Consider the following 23,876-nt stretch of genomic DNA (forward strand, 5'->3'; position numbering starts at 1 on the left):
GTTCACGGTAAAAAAAAATACTTTATCTGTCTACCTTTGTCACATTCGAGGAGGCATGTTTTCTTCAGTTTCTACCACGAACTATATCTAGATCAACTTTTTTTTGTCGGTGTTTGTGTACTCGAAAAAAAAGCTATATATTTATGGTTCGCCAGTTAGCGGTACCTCTTACGGGTTCAACGTCCTTGCCTGTCATTCCGAGACGCAATAGGCGTGCACGCATCTCTGAGGGAGGGGTCAGCTAGATGTTTGAGTGGGCAGTTGATGATTCTTCAGTCATCGCAAGACTGACCATAAACAGGGATACATACATGCCTAGTCACCTGAGACAATGGAGGTGTGATATTCCACCCCCGCTGTCTGATTATTTTCATATTTCGCAAAGAAAAAAGAAAAAGAAAAAAAGACGACAAGACGCTCGAACAATCGAAACAGCCTCCTGCTGACCAAAAATATAAAAACCAGCATATAGCACAAGCTCCCCGCCAACCAGGCTTCCCCGGCTGGACGCAGACGCCGATCCCGGGCGTCTCGCTCTCGGCCGGCGGGCTGCTCGCGCTCGCGGACCTGACGACGGTCGCGCAGCGCACGGCCATCAAGGGCGGATCGTCGTGGCTGGACAGCCTTCTTCTCGTCCCGGGCTTGCACTACCAGCAGGCGGCCGACGAGGTTGCGCGGAGCGGCGGCGGCGGATGGAGCTGGGGTTGGGACTACGGTGGCGGCGGCGGTGGCGGCGGGGTTGCTCCTTCTGCTGCAGATGGCTTCGTCGGCATAGTCAACAACTCGGCCTTGATGATGTACCTGAACCGCGTTGCGCACCAGGCGCGGGAGCGCCGTGGCGGGGATGAGGTTGTCTTTCTTGATGTGGGTGCCTTGAGTAAGAGAAAGGGGAGGAAGGGGAAAGAGGGTGGAGTCGATGAGGATGATGGTGACGACGGTCATGGTCTGGATTTGGGATGGCTCTCGCACTGGTTGTACCTGATGAGCCCAGTTCTAACTATCGCGGCCTTGGTCATGTTGATTCTGGTTGAGGATTGTAGGTTTCTTTTCGTTTCTATTTTTTCTTCTTTTCTTTTGTTGCCCTACCATATTACCTCCAAAAAAAAGTCACCGCAACAAGGGAGTCTGAGCTGACCAGACCAAAAACCCCCGACGCAAATTCCAGGGTGGGCGCTTGGTTGCATCCTCACGCTCATGATATCCCGCATCCTCAACATCTGGGTGATCAAACAGCGCTCGCGAAAAAAAGTCCACTTCAGCCCACCAGAAACAGAAGCCCGACGACCGTCGACGACGACAGCAGAGTCCAGCATGAGCGACACATCCCGCGTCCGCCGCCACCGCCGCCGGCACGAACGACAGCAGCGCGTTACTGCTACCACCAAGCCCCCACAACCAACACCATCCCCACAGCCAGCACTCACGTCCGCGGCGCCACCGACCAGCAACTCGACGCAGATAACCATAACCCTGCCCGGCAGCGCGGGCCGCGTGCGACTCCGCGGCAGGCCGGCTGACCTGCACGCCGTCACGACCGAGACGTGGATGCGGGCCAAGACGCGGCGCGAGGGCTACCTCGAGGCGGCCGCCAAGTTGCTCGTGTACCTCGTCGCGGCCGTGAGCGGAAACTGGACGCAGGCCGGCGCCATCGTGGTCATGGTGCTGCTGCTGGCCAGCGCGGGGCTCCTGGCGCTCAGCAATGGGTGCGCGAGGGGCGTCGAGGTGAACGGGAGGATTGTTGCTGCTGGACCGGGCGGTGCCAAGGAGAAAGGGGTCGCCGATGCTGAGAAGGATGCCGTTCGGAGGAGTCGCGATGGTGACGGCGGGACCGGTGGAGGAGGCTTCTATAACAATGGCGGTGGGAGCTGGGGTGTTGGGTCTGGGAGGGAGCGTCGTGGTGACAATGGTGAGATGGATGACTGGGCTGAAAGGGGGATGGCGGCTGGGATTCGCAAGACGGAGGACGGTGGAGGTTATCCCTACCTATACTCCCCAACAAGCGACTGAGACAAAACCCATTATTATTCATCATTTTCGTGGGAATGATAGCGTTCCACGTGAAAAACCACAACAAGTAGTATGTATGTATGATATATACCAAGGATATCATCATTCAATGGTTGCAACCATCAAACTCGAGACCAAGAAGAAGAACAATAAAACGGTGCCGTGGACATGGCCTCGTCACAGACAAGGGCATCAAAATGATAAATAAGGTAATAAAAAGAGGCAGGAGCAGGAATCAAGTATGCCTTGACATATGCCATTACTACACCAACCAAGAGACATGATAAATAGGCTCCGAGTAAGAATATGAAGAGAAGAAAACGAAACTCCGACCGATGAATGTGTTTGGATCGTGATGCAACCAAACTCCCCCAAACTCGCTAGGTAATCATCCACAGAGAACCAACAGCAACAACGTCGCCGTTGTCGTCATCATCGACAAAGAAAAGACCGAATTTCCCCCAAGCAAGGGGTCAGCAAATTCAGTCATCGTCAAAAATCTCCAAGGTGTTGATCAAGATTGTATCCACAACCCTGACCTGCCAGCCTGCGTCTGAAATATCGCTGTGAGCACCCGTGCCCATGAGAGTCGGTCCGAAAACGATAGCTAAATTCTGCGAATTCATCCTGTTGACGTGGCTGTTTTCCATGACACGGTGCAGGTGCAAGGCCAGCGCGCGGAGAGTTGCATAGTTGGGATCGGGCAGGTTGTTGATAATGGCGTGCATCGAATCACGTCGGACAATGTCATCTTCGTTTTCTAAAGAGCAGCGAGTGTTCATGTGAGCAATCAAATATTCATTGTGGCAAGGATAGAGTGTTCGGAAGTGCTTACTGGCTGCTTCTATAAATGCCGAGTAGTGTTCCCTTGTCAAGAGCGGGTCTTGGAGGTCACGGAAGAACTGTTTCAGAAGCCCGGCCACACTATTGACGTCGTGAAAGAAGTTTTCAGGGTTCCTGAAGTCAAGGCTTGGCGAGTCCGAGGCTGCAGCTGGAGGTTAGCCGACCGATGCTCCTACCAAAGCCTCTGGGACTGCGCATTGGTGCGGGACTTACTGGTATCAAACATGTTCTTGAGTTTGTTCACGTGCGGCACAGACCCGGAGAGCCGGTATATGCCCTCGACGTTCAGACCGTAAAAGTCCACAGCCGTGATGCACTGGTACACGACCTGTGGAACGGCGAGTCCGTCTCTCTCGTACAGTCGGTTCAATGATGAGCCAAACACAGGCCGCATGGAAGGCCCGTGTGGTGGCGACTGGTTTCGTCCTCCCTGACCATAGCCCGATGATCCCGGCCGTCCACCGTTACCATGCTGGGGTGGATGTTGCATCAACGGGTTCACCGGCCCCATGCTGTGCTGCGGTTGCTGCTGGTACGGCTGTGGCTGCGATTGGGGTTGCATCTGCGGTAATGTTTGCTGTTGGAAAGATAGAGCACCTAACTGCGGCGGTCCATTGAATCCTGAGCCCTGAGGCACAGCCGCCTGTGCCGAATTTCGCGCAGGCTGGGGCTGCTGCTGATGCTGCTGCTGCGGTTGCTGTTGAGACATCGGCGGGTTACTGAGAAGGCTGCCATGACTAAAGCTACGTTCATGACCCCTTGATGATGGTCGTTGAGCCCCAGACATCGGCGGGACTGCTCCCATGGGAGAGTTGTTTGATTGTTGTTGAATAGGGCCAGAGTTGAACTGTGGCTGGGCCATGTTGTATTGGCCCCCTGGTTGTCCGTATGGCTGTTGTGTTTGGCCCTGGTTTCCAGCCAATGGTCCTGCCGTCGATTGTCCTCCACCGAGAACCGAATGCCTTTCATATTTGAGCTCCCCTGCTCGCGATGGTAGCTGCCTATGATGGCTAGCCAGGTAGTGGCTAAGATCGTTCTCGTTGTTGATCGCAGTGACGACATCACGCAAACTCTTGATATCTCCCTCTTTCCTCAGCGGGCTAATGCTGAGGCCATTGCTCAGTAACAGCTTTTCGTTGAAGGATGCTACAGTCATGCTCTGGTTAGTATACGCAAAAGCTCCAATGATCCCAGCAGCAAGCAACCAAAGTGACATAATTCTTACCAAATTTCTGGATTTGCAGCGCTAAACCAGCGTCGCATTCCTTGATGATATCCTGCAGAGCCTTCACAGCTTCCGGTCTAGTCGAGTTGATAAGCTCTGACTTTTCCGCCTGCAGCATGTCCACCCGCGAGCGAAAGTCCTGGTCTAGCGCCTGTACCTTGCGCAGCAGGTCATCCTCATGCTGGGCCGCCGATTTGGGTCCCTTGAAGCCGAACATCTTGGCGCCCTTCTGGCTCGAGTCGCCCGTGCGGACGCGCTCGTACTCGTCGGCAGTCGAGTCCAGCTTGGCCTTGAGCTTGCGCACCGACGCCTCCATGTCGGCCACCTTTTGCTCGGCCGCCAGGCCGTTGGCCTTCCACCCCTTACGGTTCTTCTCCGCGATGGCAGCCAGCTCGACTAGGTCGTCGTGCATCTGCTGCAACGACGACGAGAACTGCAGCTCGTTTTGCGCCATCTTGTCGTGAATCAGCATCATGCTGTGGTAGGCGTCCGAGAAGCTGCCCTGCTTGTGGTCCGGCCGCTGCATCATGTCCTGTGTCGTCTTGCATAACTTGCGCATTCCATAAGCGTGGTCCTCCTCGATCGCGGCGCGCTTCTTAAGGAACTGCGCAAACTCCTGTAACGTGGGCGTCGCCATCTCGTTAGTTCTACATGATGTATATATCCCGTCTGTTCCGATATTCAAAGAGAGGAATCCTCGCGTGAACGCACTTTTGCGGAACTTATTGTTTGTTTTAATCTGTTCAGGAGAGTCGAGATGCCAATTTCGGACGACAGGACCTCCTGTACCTGCCTCTCAATCTCGCTGGCGGCGGCATCGGGAATTGGTGACGACACTCTCGCGGGGTCATCTTGGGAGGCGCCGCCTCCAATCTCGGGCGCGGGCGCGGCACCGGCGGCCGACGCCAGCGCTCCGACCGACATGCTGCCGGAGCGATCCCTAGGGTGATGTGGCAGGCCCTCTGAGGGATGTTGCGAGACTTCGGTTGCCATTGCGGGATCGTCTGCGCTCGGGTGGCTGTATTTACTCGGGGCCGGGAAAGCCGGGTTTAATCGCCGTTTGGCTTGGAATTGACCTTTGTCGCTCAGACTAGTCTAGTTCAAGGCGGAGAGCCGCCGTTGGCGTGCAGTGACGCCTGTCGTTGGAGGTTTTTAACTCTGCACACGCAGCAGTAGATAATAAGAGACGGGCGATGATTAGATGGGATGCGAGGCGGCTGCGCGTCGATCAGGTCCGTGCCGTGGAAAGAAACTAAAATGGCAAAACTTCTGCTTTCTTGGTAGAAGAATTCAGGGAGCCAAAGTCTGGAACCATGGGAAAACTATGCGTGCGTTGAGTATTATGTTCGTCTCTTTTCCTCGTGGTGTTCTAAGAGGCAGTGCAGATTGATGGGTTGGTTTCAGTGTTACCCAAATCTTTGTGCAAAAAAAGGCCCGCCACACACCTTAAACCTGGCCTCCACCATCTATCTGTACAGCTGTACCACAAAATTATCCCATATAATTAACCCACCTTTTCCAGGAGCGACGAGGGCGAGTCGTGGAGTGTCTTGGCTCTTTGGTGCCACAAGACGTTGAAGCGGATGTGCTAGTGGGGCAACAACTTTTTCCGGCTTCTGAGTGAGGCGCCGCTGCTACCTACAGTAACTACAGTACTACGTGCGATTACCCCCTGCTCCATGTCAACCGCCTTGGATCTTCCCCAAAAATTTACGCCGTTGGTTCGGATGATATGTGTGCCGAGCTGGTGGGATTTCTAGAGCATTTCATGGTGGTGTTCTTTTTAGTGAAGGCTGCTCATCATCTAATTCCTAATTCTAAAAAAAAAAAAAGTGCTGTTGTAATCGTGATTTTCAAGTCCTTCTTCCGCTTCATGTGCTGGCATGTTTTTTTTTTTTTTTTTTTGCGGAATTTCAGCACCGCCATGCTTACCTGCGATACGAGCTGGACCCTGCAGAGTTGACGTAACTAGCGCGTCCAGGAAGGGAACGGATTACCCTCCACCTAAGCTGCTGCGCAATTGTCGTGGCATCTTGGCGGGGATGCTCGTGGCAAAAGAAAGTACGACTGACGACGACCAACACGACGCGTGGACGACTCCACGGATGCCAGCCGCGTTTTGGCATTGCCCACAAAAGAAAGTTGCATGCCAGAACCATGGTCGCAGAATGATTTGCTGTGTCAAGTCTGCTTTCAACAAATCATCATCTTTTTCCAGACTTTGGGACAAACACAAACACGGACAAATTTAATCGCACCAAATATGCTTGTTCGGGCAATCCCCCGCTCATTCTGTGCAGGCGTCCCTTTGGTCATGCTGGTAACTAAACTCTAGTCATAAAATCTGTTAGATCAGATGAATATGCGCATTTCTCCATCTGAGATTCTACGCCCTACCAAAGATAGCCACATGGTCTAGAACTAATCCAAAACTAGAAAACCATTCAGACTCAGGACCAACGGTCACAACGCCGAGAAATTGCAGCATGGATTCCCAAACGGCTTCAGGCAAACTGAACGCCGAATCTACGCCTCAACCTCCAAACAAATAGATACAAATAACACTTTGGTGCGCATTATTCGAATATGGAAGCCTTTGAAGGTCCCCCATTCCCAAAACAACGCTGCAGTGTCAGATGTGCCTGAAACATGCATGTGTACTGTATACAAAAGTAAAAAAGAAAGGGAGCGCTTTGCGACGCTCAACTGCAATTTCGGCTGCCCGCCTCCGGGTCGATAACCGATCTGGGGTAGCATGCCTCGCCCAAAGAAGTCGCCCTGGAATCCTGGATGGCCATTCACGTCGCACGGGCTCATTCCCAGTGGGGCATCGAATTGATCCTTTTACCTGTTGGAATCCTTTTACCTGTGTCTTGTTGTACACCTGAAAACCCTATTGTAAGAGTCAAAACACAAAAACAAAAACAAAAAAAAACCCAACGGTTCAGCTCTCATTAGTTGCCATGTGTTTACAATATGGTTTTCATACTCCTAAGCTGCAACACACGTCTGGTTTATTTATATCCTTGATGAACCGGCACCGTATGCAGCCACCGATACACCGAACTCGTCGATCTAGTGGGTCACGACTTGTCTCAGGATGTTGGGTTGACGGGTGCCTCCTGGGGAATACCTAGAGAAAAGAAAAGGAGAATGCACTGCCCATGCGGGGTGATCTTTGTCGGAAACCGTCAATCTTGGCGTGTCTGAGCGAGGATGAAGAAGAAAAGAAAGAGATAACAGGAGAAATAAGAGATTATGGACCCCAGCCCTGGCTGGTTTCCTGAAGAAATGGTAGTAAGATAAGGGAATGTTGTGAACCCTCGAGGCTTGGCAAGTTTGACAAAACAACATATTCTTTTGGCCTAGACAGTCTCCTTCCTTGTTTATCTCAGATATCCCAGACCCGTCGCAAATTCAAGGAGAACAAAAAACATGACCGCACTTTGTATTACAGGAGAACCTCAATTCCTTGTCCAAAGCACATGCCATCAGCTTTCTCATGATCTCTTAGTGGGCTGCAGCTTCTCCGGCCCACTGCGCAAGAGAAAAATGTAAGCCAAATCGCTCACCCATCCTGCCCATCCTCTCAGGTACTCGATCGTATTCAAAATCCGCGTGTACTTGCGAGTAAACGACTCCACGGTCTCAAAATCGTGCGCGTATGGATCCCAAATGGCACGCTGCCCATCCTCGGGTTCCCCCAACTCCACCACCGGCTCGCCGTCCTCCCCATCCCTGACCTTGATGCGGGGACCGACCGCCAAGCCCCGGCCGACAATCTGGTCGTCCGCCATGAGCCGCGTCGCGGCATCCACCACGTCAGCCATCTTCGCCATGCGCCCACCCGCCAACAGGGCCAACGCCCCGCGGGACATAAGGCCCGAGTCGATGAAATAGGGGCAGAGTATATTGACCCGTACGCCCTGGCGCCACGAGGTAGCCCGCAACGATCGGAACAATCCCATAACTGCATGTTTGGATGCCGTATACTGAGACTCTCCCACAACAGGACAGAAGGATGCTATAGACCCGATGAGTAAAATGTGTCTATCGCGCCCGGGGTTGTTTCGCGCCAGCCAGAAGAGTGCCAGATGGACGGTTTGGAAAACGGCCGTGCTGTTAATATCCAGCACTCTCAAGTCTGGCGGCGGTGGTCTGTCGCCGTCCAGCCCGACCGGATTCTCGAATCCTGGCTTGCCAGTGATGGGATTATTGGGGTCTACTATTCCCGCGTTGGGGACCACGGCGTCGATGCCGCCACTTGGGCTTGCTTTAGCCGCCGCTTTGAAGAGCTCGACCTGGCTTTGCCAGTCCAAAACGTTACAGTGCTGGAAGTGATGGAACTGGCCGTCTGACGCAGACCGGCGCAGTTCGGCCACCAACGCCTCGCCTGCGGATGAGTTGATGTCGCCAATTATCATGCTGGCGCCATGAGCCGCCCACCCGCGCGCAAGCGAGGCCCCAATGCCGGAAGCGCCGCCCGTGATCAAAATTGTTTTGCCTTTGAGCCCCGATACGTCGAGCGGTCTAGAGACGTCTACCGGCCCGGATTGCTTAATGGTCTCCACCAATCGGTTCATGTTTGCGGGGGCAAGGCCTGCCATGCTGAAGGAGCTTTCCACTTGTTTGTAAGAATGATTGCTGTTCGACTGTATTGGGTGAGCAAAAAGTACCCTCTTGCAGAAGGAGACGTCTTTACAAGTATGTGCCGTTAGCAAGAAACTTGGTTTATTAGTGCTTCTTTCTTGAACCAAAGACCAAACTGTACCGGATGCAGTTCCATTCGGTTCTGCAGCATAAGAACGAAAAGGTCAGGGGTTTAATAACCAAGATCTCGACGCTCTTGCCGGCTTCACTTCCGTGCCAGACCGCCAGATAAACCATCTGGCCATCATAAGCACTATTAGTTTGGGACGGCGCTTCCCAGCTGAACTTTCAGCCTCGGAGCCGCGGTCTGAGCAATGGCACAGTAGCACATTCTTGCCGGGGATCCATTCCGTCCGTTGTTTTCAAGATTCTGTGGTCCGCGGGCACCGTAATTAACATGGATTAGGTGGTTGATGATAGTTGCTACTGGACGCCTTTGAAGAAGGCAAAACAACAAAAAAGAAATATACAAGTCAAACAAAACACCTGGGCCTCTCCTTGGAAATCTTTCAACCATGCGGTGATTCCAACCCCAACGGTCAAGCTTTCAGTCCCCCACAAGGCTCAGAATCCACTCCACTATGACGATGGTGCTGGCTCCGATGGCGGGGCTGGCCGTAGCGTGGCGGGGTCTTGGGTCTGCGAAGACGGAGCAAAAAAGAATTATACCAAAGTCGAGGGTGCAATTTGATTCGACCTGAGTCACCAATATCAATCAATATCAGGATTGAGACCGGATAGACTACCCCCAACTTGGTTGACAGACCTGTAAACTGAGAATCAAGAAAGGCTGTCACAATCAAGCGCATCCAATTGCAAGTAGCAATCCATCCTGCTCTGCGATCATGACGTCTCAATTCCCCACAAAGAAGTGCGGTATGTCTCCCATGAACCTTTGCCTCATCATCAATATTATATGAGCGCGTCTTCAACCTCGCAGACACTCCAAATACAAGACCACATAACTAAGACGCCAGATACAAACGCTGGAAACAGGCGTCCTCGGCGCAACTGGGTCGGTTGGCCAGCGCTTCATCCTCCTTCTCCAGCAGCACCCATCCTTCACTCTCGTCGCAGTCGGCGCTTCATCCCGGTCCGCCGGTAAGGCCTACAAGGATGCCGTGCGCTGGAAGCAGTCCTCCCCTATGATCCAGTCCGTCGCCGACCTGGTGGTCCGCGAGTGTCGCCCGTCCGAGTTTGCAGACTGCGACGTCGTCTTCTCGGGCCTCGACTCGGACGTGGCTGGTGAGGTCGAGATGGCGTTCCTCAAGGCGGACCTGGCCGTCTTCTCCAACGCCAAGAACTACAGGCGCGACCCGCTGGTCCCCCTCGTCGTGCCCACCGTCAACCTGCCGCATCTGAGCATGATCCCGCACCAGCGCAAGCACCACGGGCTGGGCAAGGGTTTTCTGGTTTGCAACAGCAACTGCGCCGTCATCGGGCTCGTCATCCCCTTTGCCGCGCTGCAGGCGCGCTTCGGCCCCATCGAGACTGTCTCCGTCGTCACGATGCAGGCCGTCTCGGGCGCCGGCTACCCGGGCGTCTCGTCCATGGACATCATTGACAACGTGGTGCCCTATATCGCCGGCGAAGAGGACAAGCTCGAGAGCGAGGCCCGCAAGATCCTCGGCGGCATCAACGCCGAGGCCACAGCCTTCGAGGAGCAGACCTCGATGCGTGTCAGCGCCAGCTGCAACCGCGTCCCTGTGCTCGACGGCCACATGGCCTGCGTCTCGCTGCGCTTCGCAAACAGGCCTCCGCCACCTCCCGAGGCCGTCAAGGCCGCAATGGCCACCTACGTGAGCGAGGCCGAGTCGCTGGGCTGCCCGTCGGCGCCGTCGCCGTCCATAATGGTGTTTGAGGAGGCGGATAGGCCCCAGCCCAGGCTCGATAGGGATCTGTCGAGGGGCTATACTGTAAGCGTTGGTCGGGTCCGCGAGGACGATAGCGGAATCTTTGACATCAAGTTTGTCGCGTTAAGCCATAACAGTAAGTCTAGGGCTCTACTTGGTGCAGAGACAACAGCGAGCGTGTTTGCTGTCGGAGAACTGAAACTAACACTGGGACTACTTGACAGCCGTAATTGGAGCAGCAGGATCTTCCATTCTGAATGCCGAGGCAGCCGTTCTGAAGGGCTACCTGTGAGTGTAGCACTGTCTGATTGCTCTGTTAAGCATATAGGAATACACAAAAGCATTCAATGGCTTGTTACCATCGCATGTGTCCCTTATTCGCTCGAGTGAACTACGCTACCGGCGAGGAGCCATTACTGACCTTCACCCGCGGCTCCATGCCCCCTTGTTTCGGATATCTTCCACGCTTACGAGCAACCAGAAACTTCTGTCGTACAAATTGCGCGGTTGACAATTACGGCGCAAGATCTAGATATTATGCCAGGCGACACTTTTTCTCGGCGTCTAGGTAGGAACACAATACACAGATGCTACCGCCAGGCAAGTGGCGCTGAGACGTAATGAACCAAAGTTTCAGTGCGACGTATGACAGCCGGGCTCCAGGTTGGATGATCATTGTCCACCTGACGACGAATTGTTGTGATTCCCACACCGTGACACACCGTGGAGACATCTCCCGGCCGGGTGTGAACGCGATACAGCGCAGCCAATCAACCAAGGCAAAGGGCCAGCCAAAAACGGGCATATAATTTTCTCTGACGAGTCACTCGCCGTTAATTTACCCCAGACTTTTTTTTCTTGGGGTAAGATATTGGGGGGGTGTCTGTTTGGGTGCATGACGGTTGAAAGGGGGGGAACAACAACGGTTGAGACTGGGCGATCTTCGTCTGTTAGTTGGTTCCCGCGGGCCTGGACTTGCATTGCAGATGTACAGCACAGGCGAGTATTTCATCGGCCGACGCGTCCTGGCAGGTTCACCGTCCTTGCGCCGAGTTAGTAGATCACAATATTTGGGACGGGGCTGTCAAAAGGGGACCGAATGGACTACTGCTTGCACCGCAGTAAAACGCCTAAGCGTGACATCGAGGCGCCGAATGTCGTCTTTTTTGGTCTGTTCCCCAATTCATTTTCTTTTCTTTTCTTTTCTTTCCCGTTATCTTCCACTCTTCGGAAGTCTGCATTTTGGCACTTGATCATCCCGATGACTTGAGTTCGGTTGACCTGATGGTGTAGCCAATTCAGTCTTCCGATTCGCCGACGTCGGATGCGCTAAGCAAGGACTAGGAATTGCGTTCCCTCAGTATTTGCCTTGAGTCAACAACAGATGATTGGCAAAGGGAGGGGAGATGTGAACCGGGAAGTTAACGAACATGGGAGAGTTCGGCGCAAGAGTAGATAGGGAGAGAAGACAAAAAGTGGATAAACTAGTCTAGTTGGTCTGTAAGCACTTGTTCTTGGTGCATTCCAGTCCCGTGCACCCGCGTGCTACGATCAATCCTCGCGCAGGTACGAGAGCGGAAAGCCCGCAAGCTTAGGTAGGGGCTCTTGGTATGCACGGGCTGACGTTGAGCTGTGCGTGGGGAGGGCTTCTTCTAGATGATTTGTGTTATGCGTGCCTGGCAGGTCAATCGTAGATGTCATCCTGTACGCGAAGGATTTTAGGCGTACGGTCAGACTGTTGTTTTTTGTTGTTTACGTGCGGACAGTCTTTTCTTTTCTTTTTTATTCTTTTCTTTTTTTTTTTTTTTCTCTCTCTCTCTCTCTCTCTCTCTTTTACTTATCCCGCCAATGACGAATCTTGGGTGGACCTAATAAGTTCTAGGGTTCCTCGCGCAAATATTAGTCTTCTCCATCAAAAGACTACTAAAGAATCCAATTTGGTTGACATGTGAAGATACGGAATCAAATCAGAGTTGAAGGAGAAAAACATTAAAACAAAAAAAGATAAATATTAAATTACAACAGATACGGAGTACGTCTCGCGCAACAGAGCATGAGATAAGGATGTGTTGCCAAATTAGCTTCATTGTTTACGCCCTCGAAGGGCTGGCCGTTGAGAACAAGCTCGGAAGAGGTGCAATGCGGCGCACCACCCGCAAGCAGCAAGGCACAAAAAGGTTGATGATGCAACAATCATTCCGACTGGCGTTCTGCCGATCCAAGGTGGGGGAGCTTTGACGAATAGCTTGCAAAAACAAGCGCTATCTACAGCGCAGAAGAACAAACCGAAAAAGAAGACCATGAAAAAGGGGAGCAGAACCGCCGCCTTGGCAATGGCGGTTGGCCATGGTTGCTGCTGAACAGATCGGTACAGTGCCCGGCGCAAGGCAAGCGCAGTAAGTATGTCGGGCGGCGCCGCGTGCGTCCAATTCTTTTCCGTGATAGCAAATCGAGACCCAGCGTTCCGTGTCGGTGTTTCAAAAGCCCATTTCTCAGCCCGACTTGTCTCTTTTAGTCAAACCCCCCCTTGCGGCTCCACTTGGCTTCGAAGAAGTGACGAGTTAACCCCAGCTCAAGCCAATCAACAAGTGGAATCCTAAAAACCCCGCATTATGGAGTGTGGGCGGTGTTTGCCGATTTTTTCTTACTCTTTCAATTCTCGACATGGGATCCTGAGCAAGCTGGGGGTGTTTGCAAAATCTCTGCGCAAATCGTTCTGCCAGGCTGCCAGGTTTCCTAATCCTTGAACATCTAACCCCTGCTGTCCCGCCCGACTGGCAAAGAAACAAAAGCCTAAAAAAAGGAGCAAACAGAAGAAAGAAAGAGAAAAAAAAAAAAAAAATCATTTGCAGCGAAGAAACTTCCAGGTGATCAAGAAAGCAAAAAAGAAAAAAAAAAACCGCTCCACTCTCCATTATTTCACCAGTATGGGAAAAGTTGTGGCCAAGACTCGGCGGGGTCCCCCTGCACGAAATCGTAGTCTTTCCTTTGGTCACGGGCTCGTCATGGAATGGCCTCCGTTTGGTTCCCAAAGAGAACGAAATGGGATTTATGTGGGGGGATGCCAGAATTCGGGGAGCCGGTTGCTTCCTGCCGGCTAACCCTCTTCTGTATCGGGGCAGAGGGTCTGTTTTCAGACGTATTGGCTTCGCTTAAATGGTTCGAACCAAGTTACGGGAGAGAGGAGGGGAGGTTTACCGGGAGGATGCTTTGGACAGGTAGCGAGCCGGTGTGGCAGCCATCTTCCTAGCTAGGTACCAGCAGAGGCTTTTTCACTTTGAGACCTGGTTGGCTGGCTCAGATGTTCATGTGCAGCCCATTCTAGTTTGGCATTCGACCGAAACAGATGTCGCTAATCAAAAGCCAACCAGTCGATAGAGTGAAAAGAATTTAATGATGACAGCAGAATGCGGGATGATGCGCATCTGTTGTGATCCCTGTTGGCTGTGTACTTGAGAGGTTGGCAGACGTGTCACGCGTGTGTTTGCCAAGTTCCGGAGTAATCACACCGGGTTAAGTAAGGGATAAACCAAAGTGAGGGAGAGTAGCAAGGAGAGAGGAAAAAAGAGTGAGAGCTGCGGGACGAGAGAGTAACTGCCTAGGGTTCCGGATGTTTCCATGTTGAGTTACAGACCTTGACATACCAAATGCTAGCAAAAGTACCAGCTTACACAATATACCTAGGTACATACATTGGCTGATTGGCTACTTAGTATCTGAAGCAAACACATCACTTTCAAGCTGTGAACTGCGCCGAGTGCATGTGGCCGTTGGTCTTGTATCAGTGCAAGGGTGTTGAAAACTCTGTGCATTTATGACAACGTGCAAAGCGCTTGACCATCTGATCTCCAATGAGGAGGCAGCTCTACTGGACCATTCAGAATTCATAGTGAGGAATAATATCTGTACTGTTTTTTTTTTCTTTTTTTCTTTTTTTTTGTCGCTATCTTTTGTTGGGTTGCCTTGATTTCACAATACCATGGACGTAAAGGAGGGCTAGGAAAGCTTTGACCAGCATTGTCCATCCATCTGTTAATGTGCGCTGTAAGTTCTGAATCTCCGGTGTGAGAACCGCAGGTGAAGCTTTACGTATAAGAGGACAGAGTGCCCCTCCATGACGGCTCACCGGTCCCATCTGTGCATACAGCATACAGCGGTAGAAGGCTACCCCGGCCCTTGACTTGACGAACCATGAGGCCGAAAGGTTATTTGGCCCGCCCTAGAAGGCACGAAGGGACAGAGTGCATGCTGCGTGCCGAATTAGGGATCGGTAGTGCACTCTTTATCGAAAGATTTATGTTACTTACCGAAACCAGGATGCGCTGACGCCCTGGTTTTATGTCCCCCTTCTTCTGTTGTGCCGACAATGATGGAATTTGTACCACTAGTACCCTCGGTTCTGGTCAAAAAAAAAAAAAAAACTGTTAGAATAGCGTGTCATGGCACTGAACCTTGTAGTAGTCCAAAAACACTGAAGATTATTTTCGATAGCGAGCCAGGCTGCTTTCGTCATGTCAACTGCATGCCTATCTATAGTACCTCAAGTAGGTAGACTACTTTCGGGACCACTTTTTTCGTGAGCCAGCCTTCCCATCTGTGCGTGTAAGCTGAAAGTCGTTCGTAGCCGGTGTCACTTGTCCGGCTGTCGCACAGTCTGATAAAACGGGGTACTCCCTGCCTAGACACTTAACTTCGGCTTCAGTAGCATTTGGCTGATGTTGACCAATGCAGCAACGCGTGAATTTATTCACAGACGAAGTACATCATGATTACCTGCGCATCAAACGGCTTGACCAGCAAAATACCATATCTATGTATCTAATCAAAATGGATAGAGAGGACGCCAGGTGGTCCGAACTTGTTCGCAATAGGCGATTAAATTCGGCGTTAAATGGATGTATGCGTCGCAGTATTTGTGTTTTCAGGTAATTTATCGCGTCCAAGGTGTGCGTGCTTGCTTGATCGCTTGCTTTCTTGGGTTGCATTAAATCGCATCCAGGACTCGGATCAGGCCTTGCTGCGAATGGTGGGGTCAGCCACTACTGTACAGTAAGTAGTAAAGTAGTCTGGCTCCTCCAAGTCCACCCAAGTCCAGGCTGGCTTGGCCAGTTTTGCCAGGTATCCTTAGAGTTTACCTAGAGAATCAGTGTGGAATCAGGACACGCGCTGCAGAGAAGCAGATAGGCGAGCACAGACCAACGCGGAATGGCCATGTGGGGCGTGCATCTTGATGTCCCCAGAGTGGGACACCATCAACTTGGCACGGGGCAGTGCCAACCAGCCCTGCCGAGCGTGCCCAGCCCCTGTGCCTGCCCGACACTGAGGTTCTCATTAATTGATTGAGCATCCACACGCAAGCAGCACACATCACACCCACATCAGTATTTTTCATGACCTCGCTCTCCGAGACCCCATCCTGAGATTGTATTGTCTACGTTTGTGCTTGCTTCGTTTGTTCGTTTTTTTATTTTGTCGCCGGCTTTTTACAAAACGTACGAGTATTTGATATGAATGGCTGTCTGATGCGACGAAGAGATGACGCATCCACGAAGAACCTGTATCAATCGGCTTCACACCCTCGTCGTGACCTCCACTGTCTGCTTTTTTACTTACTTGTACCATACAGTATGTAGCCGTCAAGTCCGTCTATCTGGTAGTGAAAGAGAGGGTACCACCACACCCAGGCGTGGACAGCTCGACTTGAAAGGTACCCGGCCACGTCCCCGCCAGAAGATTTAGGGAATACCATAGTAAAATAATGATAGTGATAATAATAATAATAGTAATAATAAAAGAAAAAAATTAAATTAAAAATTCCACACACACCTCAGCAGACTTTCCTTTCCGAAGACGAAACAATCTGACAATGTTACTCTTTTTGCCTGTTGTTGCAGTTTGCCTTTTGACAATGCTGGACGGGACTTAGTAAAGTTTAGAGATGGCCAATAAAATAAAGAACGCCATGGCCGCTGTAACGGTCCAAATACCGTAGCCCAATCGAAACTGACATGTTTCGGTGTTCAAGGACTTTTTTATCGTTTTAATTTGCCTTTTGATCTCCGGGGGGGGGGGGTCTTCCTCGATGCCCGTGGGCGGGTTCGAACGTTCTTCTGAACTTGGAAGCTGCCCGTACGGGGGCGGGCTGGGGATTGGGCGAGGTACTTTGATCAAGGTACCAAGCTAACTTAGGTACCCTACCAGGCTCCTGCCTAACCTCAACCTTACCCATCGTCACCCCCAAAATCTGCGACAAGCCGCCCTCTCTCACACACACAAAGCAGGGCGATCTCCCCCCTCCCTCCCAACTTTTTTACACCTCACCCCCCTTTGGTCTTTTTTTTGTCCCTCATCAATCATATTTTATTTTTTCCCCATCGGCCGCTCGCCTGGCTGCATTCCTTTCCGCGCTGACAGCCCGGCATCAGATTAGCAGCTTTCTCTTCGCCGCAGAGCAACAATCGGCCAAGCAGACCATTCTCTGGAAGCCCGCTTCTCACCTTTCGCCTGATTTTGGGCCAAGACCAAGACGCACCGCACTCCACAGCCATCACACACTGACGCATCGTTCAATTCCTACATACAACTAACTGCAACTGCAACTGCACTGCGCACGCATACTTACGTCGCAACATAGGCGCGCGATCCGACTTTTCTCGACCCATCACATTCCTCAGCAAAATCAATCAATCAATTTACCAAGCCTCCCTCTCCACTTTCGTCCCTGCTAATCGCTGACCGAACCGCCTGTCCTTTCCCCGAATTATTTCTGGGGTTTTTGTTGGTCAAACCTGACTTTGCTTGACTCGAATGAGCCGACTCGACCAGCTCTAGAGGTACTGGTCGCACGTCGAGGCTTTTGGCAAGATAATTTGAGGTCGCGCGATCGTCATCGATTTGCTCAAGTCTTGTCTTCCCCCAACCACAAAAGCTCCCCTGTTGAGGCTACTTTTTTTTTGCATGTACCGAAACCACCCTCTCGAGGCATGAGCGAAGATCACACCTCACCACAGCAGTATCGACAAATACCCGACACGCCTTCACTCTCGTCCTCGAAATCGCCGTCGAGGGCATCGTCGACAACTTCATCCGCGCCAGAGCCACTACTGCCATCATCAACACCGCTGGCGGCGCATTCTGCGTTCGCCCCTAATCACGTCCGCCCGCTCCGCTCAAGCCCCACGGGTGCATCGGCCGGCGCGACGAAGAATGCAATGGCAGCTTCACCTTTCCTCGCTCAGCCGCCTTCCTTCCGACCGTCGATGACTTCACAGTCTAGCTTTGCGACCATGTCTGGGGGTACTACAGTCAACGCCTTTGAGCGCGATCAACCATCTTTCGCCGTAGGCACACCTTTCAACAACGCAGCGCCCTCGACAACTTCGGTCCTCATCAGGCGCTTACCACTCAACACGTCGAAGGAGTCTATACGCTTGATGCTGGTTTTCTGCGAGGAATTAGTGGACGTGGATGTGCTACCCGCAGAACACTCGGAAGACCCTGGTTTCCGCAGTGCTTTGGTCAAGGTCAAGACACCTGCTGGAGCGCAAAACATCAAGAGCATGCTTGATGGAAAGTCTAACATATCCAACGATGCCGAGCTCATGGTCGAGATCGTCGGTGGAAACTCTCCTAACGGCAGGAGATACACGAACGGCGACGCGCCTACATCCGCGTCATCCTCGGCCACGTCGTCAGTCACTTCATCCCGCCAACCGTCGCGATTTAACGGCGCAGGGTCGTTCGGGTCGTCTGAGGCTATGTCGCCTCCAATTAACGGTGGTTATGGGAACGAAATGTCCGCCTCGGATACCACCAATCACTTCCAGAACATATTTTCCCCTCAGTCGCCTATTGGCAACCACCTAACCGACCAACGCACGCGCATGTCGGGCAAGTCCCTTATAAATGACGCCGCAGATGATGACGAGACCGGAGAACTTCTCAAAGACCCCCTTGCATATGCTGAGAATGGTGCCATGGCTACACAAGCGCGACGGGCAACAGCCCCGCAGCTACCAATCTCGCGTATGGCCGGCCTGTCACTCAACACCAATAGCCACCCCATGGCTCCATACGGTCCTTCGCCCGTTAATCAGTTGTCTGCGCACACCAACACTATGTCACCTACCATGTTGAATGGGGCGGGTACTCCCACGATGGGATATCTCGGGGGCCACAGATTGCCGGGCCACAGTTTCCCCCCGGTCAACCCTGCAGATCAGAATCCACCATGCAACACGCTCTACGTTGGGAATCTGCCGATCGACACTTCAGAGGAAGAGCTCAAGGCCACATTCTCCAAGCAGCGGGGCTACAAGCGCCTGTGTTTCCGCACCAAGCAGAATGGACCCATGTGCTTTGTTGAGTTCGAAGACGTATCATTCGCGACCAAGGCCCTACATGAACTGTACGGTCACATGTTGCACAACAGTGTCAAGGGCGGCATCCGGCTCAGTTTCTCTAAAAACCCTCTTGGAGTCCGGTCGGGTCAAAACCCGGTCGGCGCCGGCGTTACCAGCCCTCTATCATCAATGAACAGCATGATGAATGGCAACGGGGTCGGTAATTTCGCCACAGCAAATGGACCGCCGCCTGGACTCTCTGCGCCACCTGGTCTGGGTGGTATGGGCACCAGCCGTTCTTTGTCCACATTTTCGCCTGTTACATCTTCGGGCACGAATGGTTCCATGATGAACAGCTCCTTCAATAACACGCCGTCGTCAGCTGCGCAGTTCTCGCCGCCAAGCAACATCTGGAACACCCCTAATTATGGCAACACCATGATGGCGGGTGGTCCGACGCCAGTCACTGGCGGCTCTAGCAGCTTTCCTTCTTTCATGATGGGAAGATAGATCGGGCCTTCCTGGACTAGAGTTTTCTCACATACAGCATCGCTTTTTTTTTTTTGTTAATTCTTTTACTACAATGTTTGATACACATCGAATTTTATTATTTGTGCTGCTACGCGGATGCATATGGGAAAAAAAGAAGTTTAAAAGCATCATACGCCAAGGGCAATTTTTTCACATCTTTCAATGTTTCTTTGTGTTTTTTTTTTTTTTCTTTTTTCTTTTTTCTTTTTTCTCCCTTTTTTTCCTCACTTGGCATTGCATGGGTTCTGTCTACATATCTGTTTTCTTTCTGTTTTCTCATCTTTTTGGCACAGCGAGTTCGGGGTCATCTGTCTTCTGTCGGGTTCTGCATCATTGGTCATCATTTACACGGCAGCGGTGGAAAACCTTAACACTACTCCTTAAGCATGATTCCCCCATCGCGATTTGACGTTCCGGATGGAGTTTTCGGGACAGGGAGGCAAGGCCTAAAGCACGGGATTGGTTGTTTTGTTTGTTTGGCTGTTGGGTTCGACGTTCACTACACAGCACAATTGCCAGAGAAGCGGAGAAGCAAGCTTCGAATGCACTGTTACCATCTGTCACTAGCTCGGAGTCTTACGGCGTTGCGTTGATTTCTGTATCCAGCACTGCAAAGTTTCCATAGCAAGCACGGCGCGAGGTTTCTGATGTTTCTTACCCCCTCATCAGGGTCCTCTACTACACATTCCCTACTAGCACTATAAAACACTTTATTCAGCGCGTACTCGAACGTCCCGTACATGTCTTTTCTTCTGCTTGTTTGCACAGCAGCAAAACCTTGATGGATCGTGTCTTAGATTCCAATCATTGGGATAGAGTTCAAAGGGGTGGGATTAAGATCTTAATCCGGATCCTGGGGAATTGACAAGCGAGCGATTCATCACCTGCGTCGGTAGCGTTACGGATCTCACATCCGTCCCGTCGCCCAGCTCGCTAGTCGGTCGAGTTACAAGATACACAAGGCTTCTAAAATGGAAACTAAAATGAAAACATGGTCCGATCAGTCAGTGAGGAGATTGGACATGTGTCAAGAAAGATATATGGGTGTTTGTCCTTACAATGCAGCGCCTGCCGAAACGGGCAACGAAATATGGCCCCACGGAGCGGTTTGTCTGCGACCGGTAGTTGATTTTGGATCACGGGCACGGCGAAATGGCAACAGCACGGTCAGGTCATCGCCAACGCAGGCAGTAACTTGGAAAATATGGCGCTTCGTGGTCGCACCTACAGGATAAGGGAGGGCTTGGGCTTGACTGTTTTTTCTTTGGTTTTCTTTTTGATTTTTTTTCCCTCTTTTTTTCCCTCTCTACCCGTTATTACTCTGGAAAAGAAACGTTTCTGGAACTTTTTTTTTTTCTTTTATCTCTGGGCAACTCGGTTTGAACTCTGAGAAACTCGGCCCAATTCCTAAACATGTCTTAGCCACAACTATCGAGGTGTTCAGTCGGCGATTTTTACCACTGTCAATCCCACACTTGATGTTTATTCCCATGCCGACTCTTATTCACATATTAGGTGTTTTGCGTTCATAAAGATACATGTTGCTTTTCTACTGGTCATCTGATATTTCTCATGGATAGGGGGATGTGTTTTGTTGTCTGTGGCAAATCTTGGGTCGGTCAAAAATTAACTTTTTTTTTTCTTTTTCTTGTTGTTCCCTCTCTTCATGGGCATGAACGATTCATACTACTGCTTAGACAGCAAGGACTCGATACATGGTATGCAAATTTGGTCGTACCCAGAAAAATGGGTTACACGCGGCACCAGGCGAAAGAATGAGGCCGCCAAGGGGGGGAAAGTCACTTTACTAGAGATACCAAGAAAGTTGAATCGGTTTTTTTTTTTTCCTCTTTGAGATAATATCCAAGGTTTGAAGGTCTTGAGCCGAACTGATCGGGGCCTCCAACCCACAAAGCAAAGTTTAGATAAGTGCACAAGGGAAACATCATACAGATTTTTTTCTTCTTTTCTTTTGTTTTGATTCTTGCTGCACCTCTCTTCCAAGGTCGGGTGTAAGCCTGTACGGATTCCACATAATGCCTTGAATGGTGAGGGGTTACCCTAGATACCAACCCAGCTTTTGGTGTCCAGCCTGTGCGTGCGTGGGACCCTGCATGGTTTCCGAACTCTTTTTTTTTGTTTCTCTTCGGGTGTTGCTTTTTCGTTTGCTCGATCTTTTTCTGCCTTAGATCTGTGCTCGTGCACTGATATGTGGGGTGTGTTGCTTCTTCTTTTTTTTTTCTCTCTTCGTGTCTCAAATGTCTTGCAAATGGCGGCGGATAGTCGTTAACGGACAAGACCATACATACAACCCCCTCATTGCCTGCCGACGGGTATTTGAAATACGTTGATACGAGAATACGCCAAGTAGGGTGCAAAATGCCCCTGTACTAATGTACCAAAGCAAGGTATATATTGCTCTGTGCAATAGCCAAGGAACTGTTTAAAGTTTCATTTTATTTACGGAGTACAGAGTCATTCTCGTTTATTTCTCACTCCACACACCGACATTCTGCTTTTGCTACGGGTACGTGAACACTTGCTTGCGGCACAGCCTCAATGGTCAATATTTGCTCAGACGAGGAACGAGTGAGAGATGACGAGAGGGGGGAGAAAAAGAGTAAGAAAACAACAGCCGCGCTCAACAAACCCTCGTCACCCCTCTTGTTTTCGTCCTGAGTCTTTTTTTTTCTGTCACAAATCACAAATTTGTTTTGGGATTATGGATGAACGAAATCAGGATTCATTGAGGAGCGGGTGAGATTTTTGATTCGCGGTACAAGCCGCGCGCTAGTCTGACTAGGAAGGTTTTTTTTTTCTTTTTTTTTTCTTTTTTTTTTCTTTTTTTTTTCTTGTCTCTTCTCCATTGGAAATTTTTCTTCCCACCCTCAGTTTTTTTTCTGCGTGCCAACAAAGGGAAGGTAAGACATGTGATAGCTCATATTGCACCACGGCTCACTAGTGGCTGCGGGAACTAGATCAGACCTAGTGCTGTCCAAGTTGATAGATGGGATGGGAGGTCAGGCCCGAGTATCCAATGAGAACCTTAATAGCATCCAAGCAGCCACCCATCCATACACCAGACTGCAAACTGTTGGATGGGCAGGAGGATTACATATGAAAGAGAAAGAAAAATCTCGCAAAGTAAGGGAGTAAACAAGGATGCTAACCTTGTGTCGTTGCTCTGACGACGTGACACATAAAGCCAGGAGAGTGACTGTGAGTGTGCGAGATTAGGGTTTTTTTTTTTTTTTTTTTTTTTTTTTTTTTTTTTTTTTTTTTTAGTTCCTTCGAATTCCGTAAATTTCCGCAGAAAGACAAGGGAGGACAAAGAGCAAGGTTTGACTTTATCGAATGCTTATCTACCAGTATCTTCACCTTACTTTTAAGTGGTGCTCATGTTGTTGAAACACTGAGAAGAGGTTCTCTCCTGTTAGGTTTTCATCTTCCAGGTAAGTGTTGCCGAGAGGCACAAACTCGCCAAGTGCCGAGGGTCCTGACGGGGTCAGTCAAGGAACCAGCAGGCATGTGCGCATATCATCCCTTGGGATGGGACCCCTCCCCTCCAGGCTTTTGGTGGATATGGACAAGATGGCAAGGGAATTATACTTTCCATACGGAGTGGTCCTTGAAGAACAGGACTCTCACAAAAGGCGGGAAACAACCACCGAGGTTAAGGCGCGGCAAATTAGGTTCAACATTGATTGATTGGTGGTAATCGAGGCTCTGGAAACGGAACCCCTCGAGAACAAGGAGGACCAAAATGTTATTAATGCAGCATCGGGTAAATGTAAAGTTTGGATATTCGTCAGCCGAAAGATACCTTGAAGGTTTGTTTGACTTTGAGGAACAAGAACCAGATTTGCAAGTCTCTTGGAAAGCTTTGACGATGACAAACAAGCATACCTGCGGTATTTTGGCTGATCATTCGACTGACGATCTTGGCACTGACAGTTACCGATGCGATGCAGCCCTACTAGGCCCAGCGAATGGTAAGGAGTAAGTCGAGAAGACCGGTACATGGTTTTTACTTTTTGGACAAAATACACAAAATTTCCCGACAATTAGCTTCGCTTCTCCTGCTGGGTGGAGTGACTTTGGCTTCACCAACGCGCTTCTCGTCATGTGCCGGCTCTTTTCCTGGGATTGCTGAAATGTTTCATTTTGGGTTGAATATAAATCCAGCTACCCAGGCTTAAGCGTCGATCTCTGATCGCGATGGTAAAATGAATAGAGAGTACGATCAGTTATGGTAAGAGGCACATCTCTTTTTTTTTTTTTTTTTTTTTTTTTTTTCTCGGCGTCGAACCCATGTACCGCGAACGCGACGCACGGGTATATGTGATGGAAACCATGTCGATACTGCTGTCAGTAGAGCTTGGATGCACCTCCATCACATGGCTTCCAGGGTCTGAAAGAGGAGTG

The 23,876-nt window shown here is 50.9% G+C and overlaps 6 protein-coding genes across 6 annotated transcripts; 4 read left to right on the top strand and 2 right to left on the bottom strand.

The window, feature by feature from the left end:
- Positions 1-331: 331 nt before the first annotated feature.
- Positions 332-2,007, top strand: PpBr36_09455 (uncharacterized protein; the record flags this gene model as incomplete). The annotated part of the gene is made up of 3 exons (XM_029896576.1): positions 332-337; positions 466-1,036; positions 1,166-2,007. 3 exons carry the CDS (start codon positions 332-334, stop codon positions 2,005-2,007), a joined length of 1,419 nt encoding a protein of 472 aa, XP_029744743.1.
- Positions 2,008-2,489: 482 nt separating this feature from the next.
- Positions 2,490-5,068, bottom strand: PpBr36_09456 (uncharacterized protein; the record flags this gene model as incomplete). The annotated part of the gene is made up of 5 exons (XM_029896577.1): positions 2,490-2,767; positions 2,843-2,992; positions 3,064-3,996; positions 4,076-4,691; positions 4,787-5,068. The coding sequence occupies 5 exons, from the start codon at positions 5,066-5,068 to the stop codon at positions 2,490-2,492; spliced, it is 2,259 nt and encodes a 752-aa protein (XP_029744721.1).
- A 2,507-nt stretch (positions 5,069-7,575) lies between these two features.
- On the bottom strand, positions 7,576-8,682 carry PpBr36_09457 (uncharacterized protein; the record flags this gene model as incomplete). Its single annotated transcript, XM_029896578.1, has 1 exon — positions 7,576-8,682. One exon carries the CDS (start codon positions 8,680-8,682, stop codon positions 7,576-7,578), a length of 1,107 nt encoding a protein of 368 aa, XP_029744739.1.
- An 888-nt stretch (positions 8,683-9,570) lies between these two features.
- Positions 9,571-10,870, top strand: PpBr36_09458 (uncharacterized protein; the record flags this gene model as incomplete). Its single annotated transcript, XM_029896579.1, has 3 exons — positions 9,571-9,601; positions 9,722-10,714; positions 10,803-10,870. The coding sequence occupies 3 exons, from the start codon at positions 9,571-9,573 to the stop codon at positions 10,868-10,870; spliced, it is 1,092 nt and encodes a 363-aa protein (XP_029744564.1).
- A 4,535-nt stretch (positions 10,871-15,405) lies between these two features.
- On the top strand, positions 15,406-15,901 carry PpBr36_09459 (uncharacterized protein; the record flags this gene model as incomplete). Its single annotated transcript, XM_029896580.1, has 2 exons — positions 15,406-15,425; positions 15,718-15,901. 2 exons carry the CDS (start codon positions 15,406-15,408, stop codon positions 15,899-15,901), a joined length of 204 nt encoding a protein of 67 aa, XP_029744565.1.
- Positions 15,902-17,561: 1,660 nt separating this feature from the next.
- Positions 17,562-19,430, top strand: PpBr36_09460 (uncharacterized protein; the record flags this gene model as incomplete). Its single annotated transcript, XM_029896581.1, has 1 exon — positions 17,562-19,430. The coding sequence occupies one exon, from the start codon at positions 17,562-17,564 to the stop codon at positions 19,428-19,430; it is 1,869 nt and encodes a 622-aa protein (XP_029744514.1).
- Positions 19,431-23,876: the final 4,446 nt, after the last annotated feature.

The sequence above is a fragment of the Pyricularia pennisetigena genome, assembly GCF_004337985.1.
Source record: "Pyricularia pennisetigena strain Br36 chromosome 7 map unlocalized Pyricularia_pennisetigena_Br36_Scf_8, whole genome shotgun sequence".
Lineage (NCBI taxonomy): Eukaryota > Fungi > Ascomycota > Sordariomycetes > Magnaporthales > Pyriculariaceae > Pyricularia > Pyricularia pennisetigena.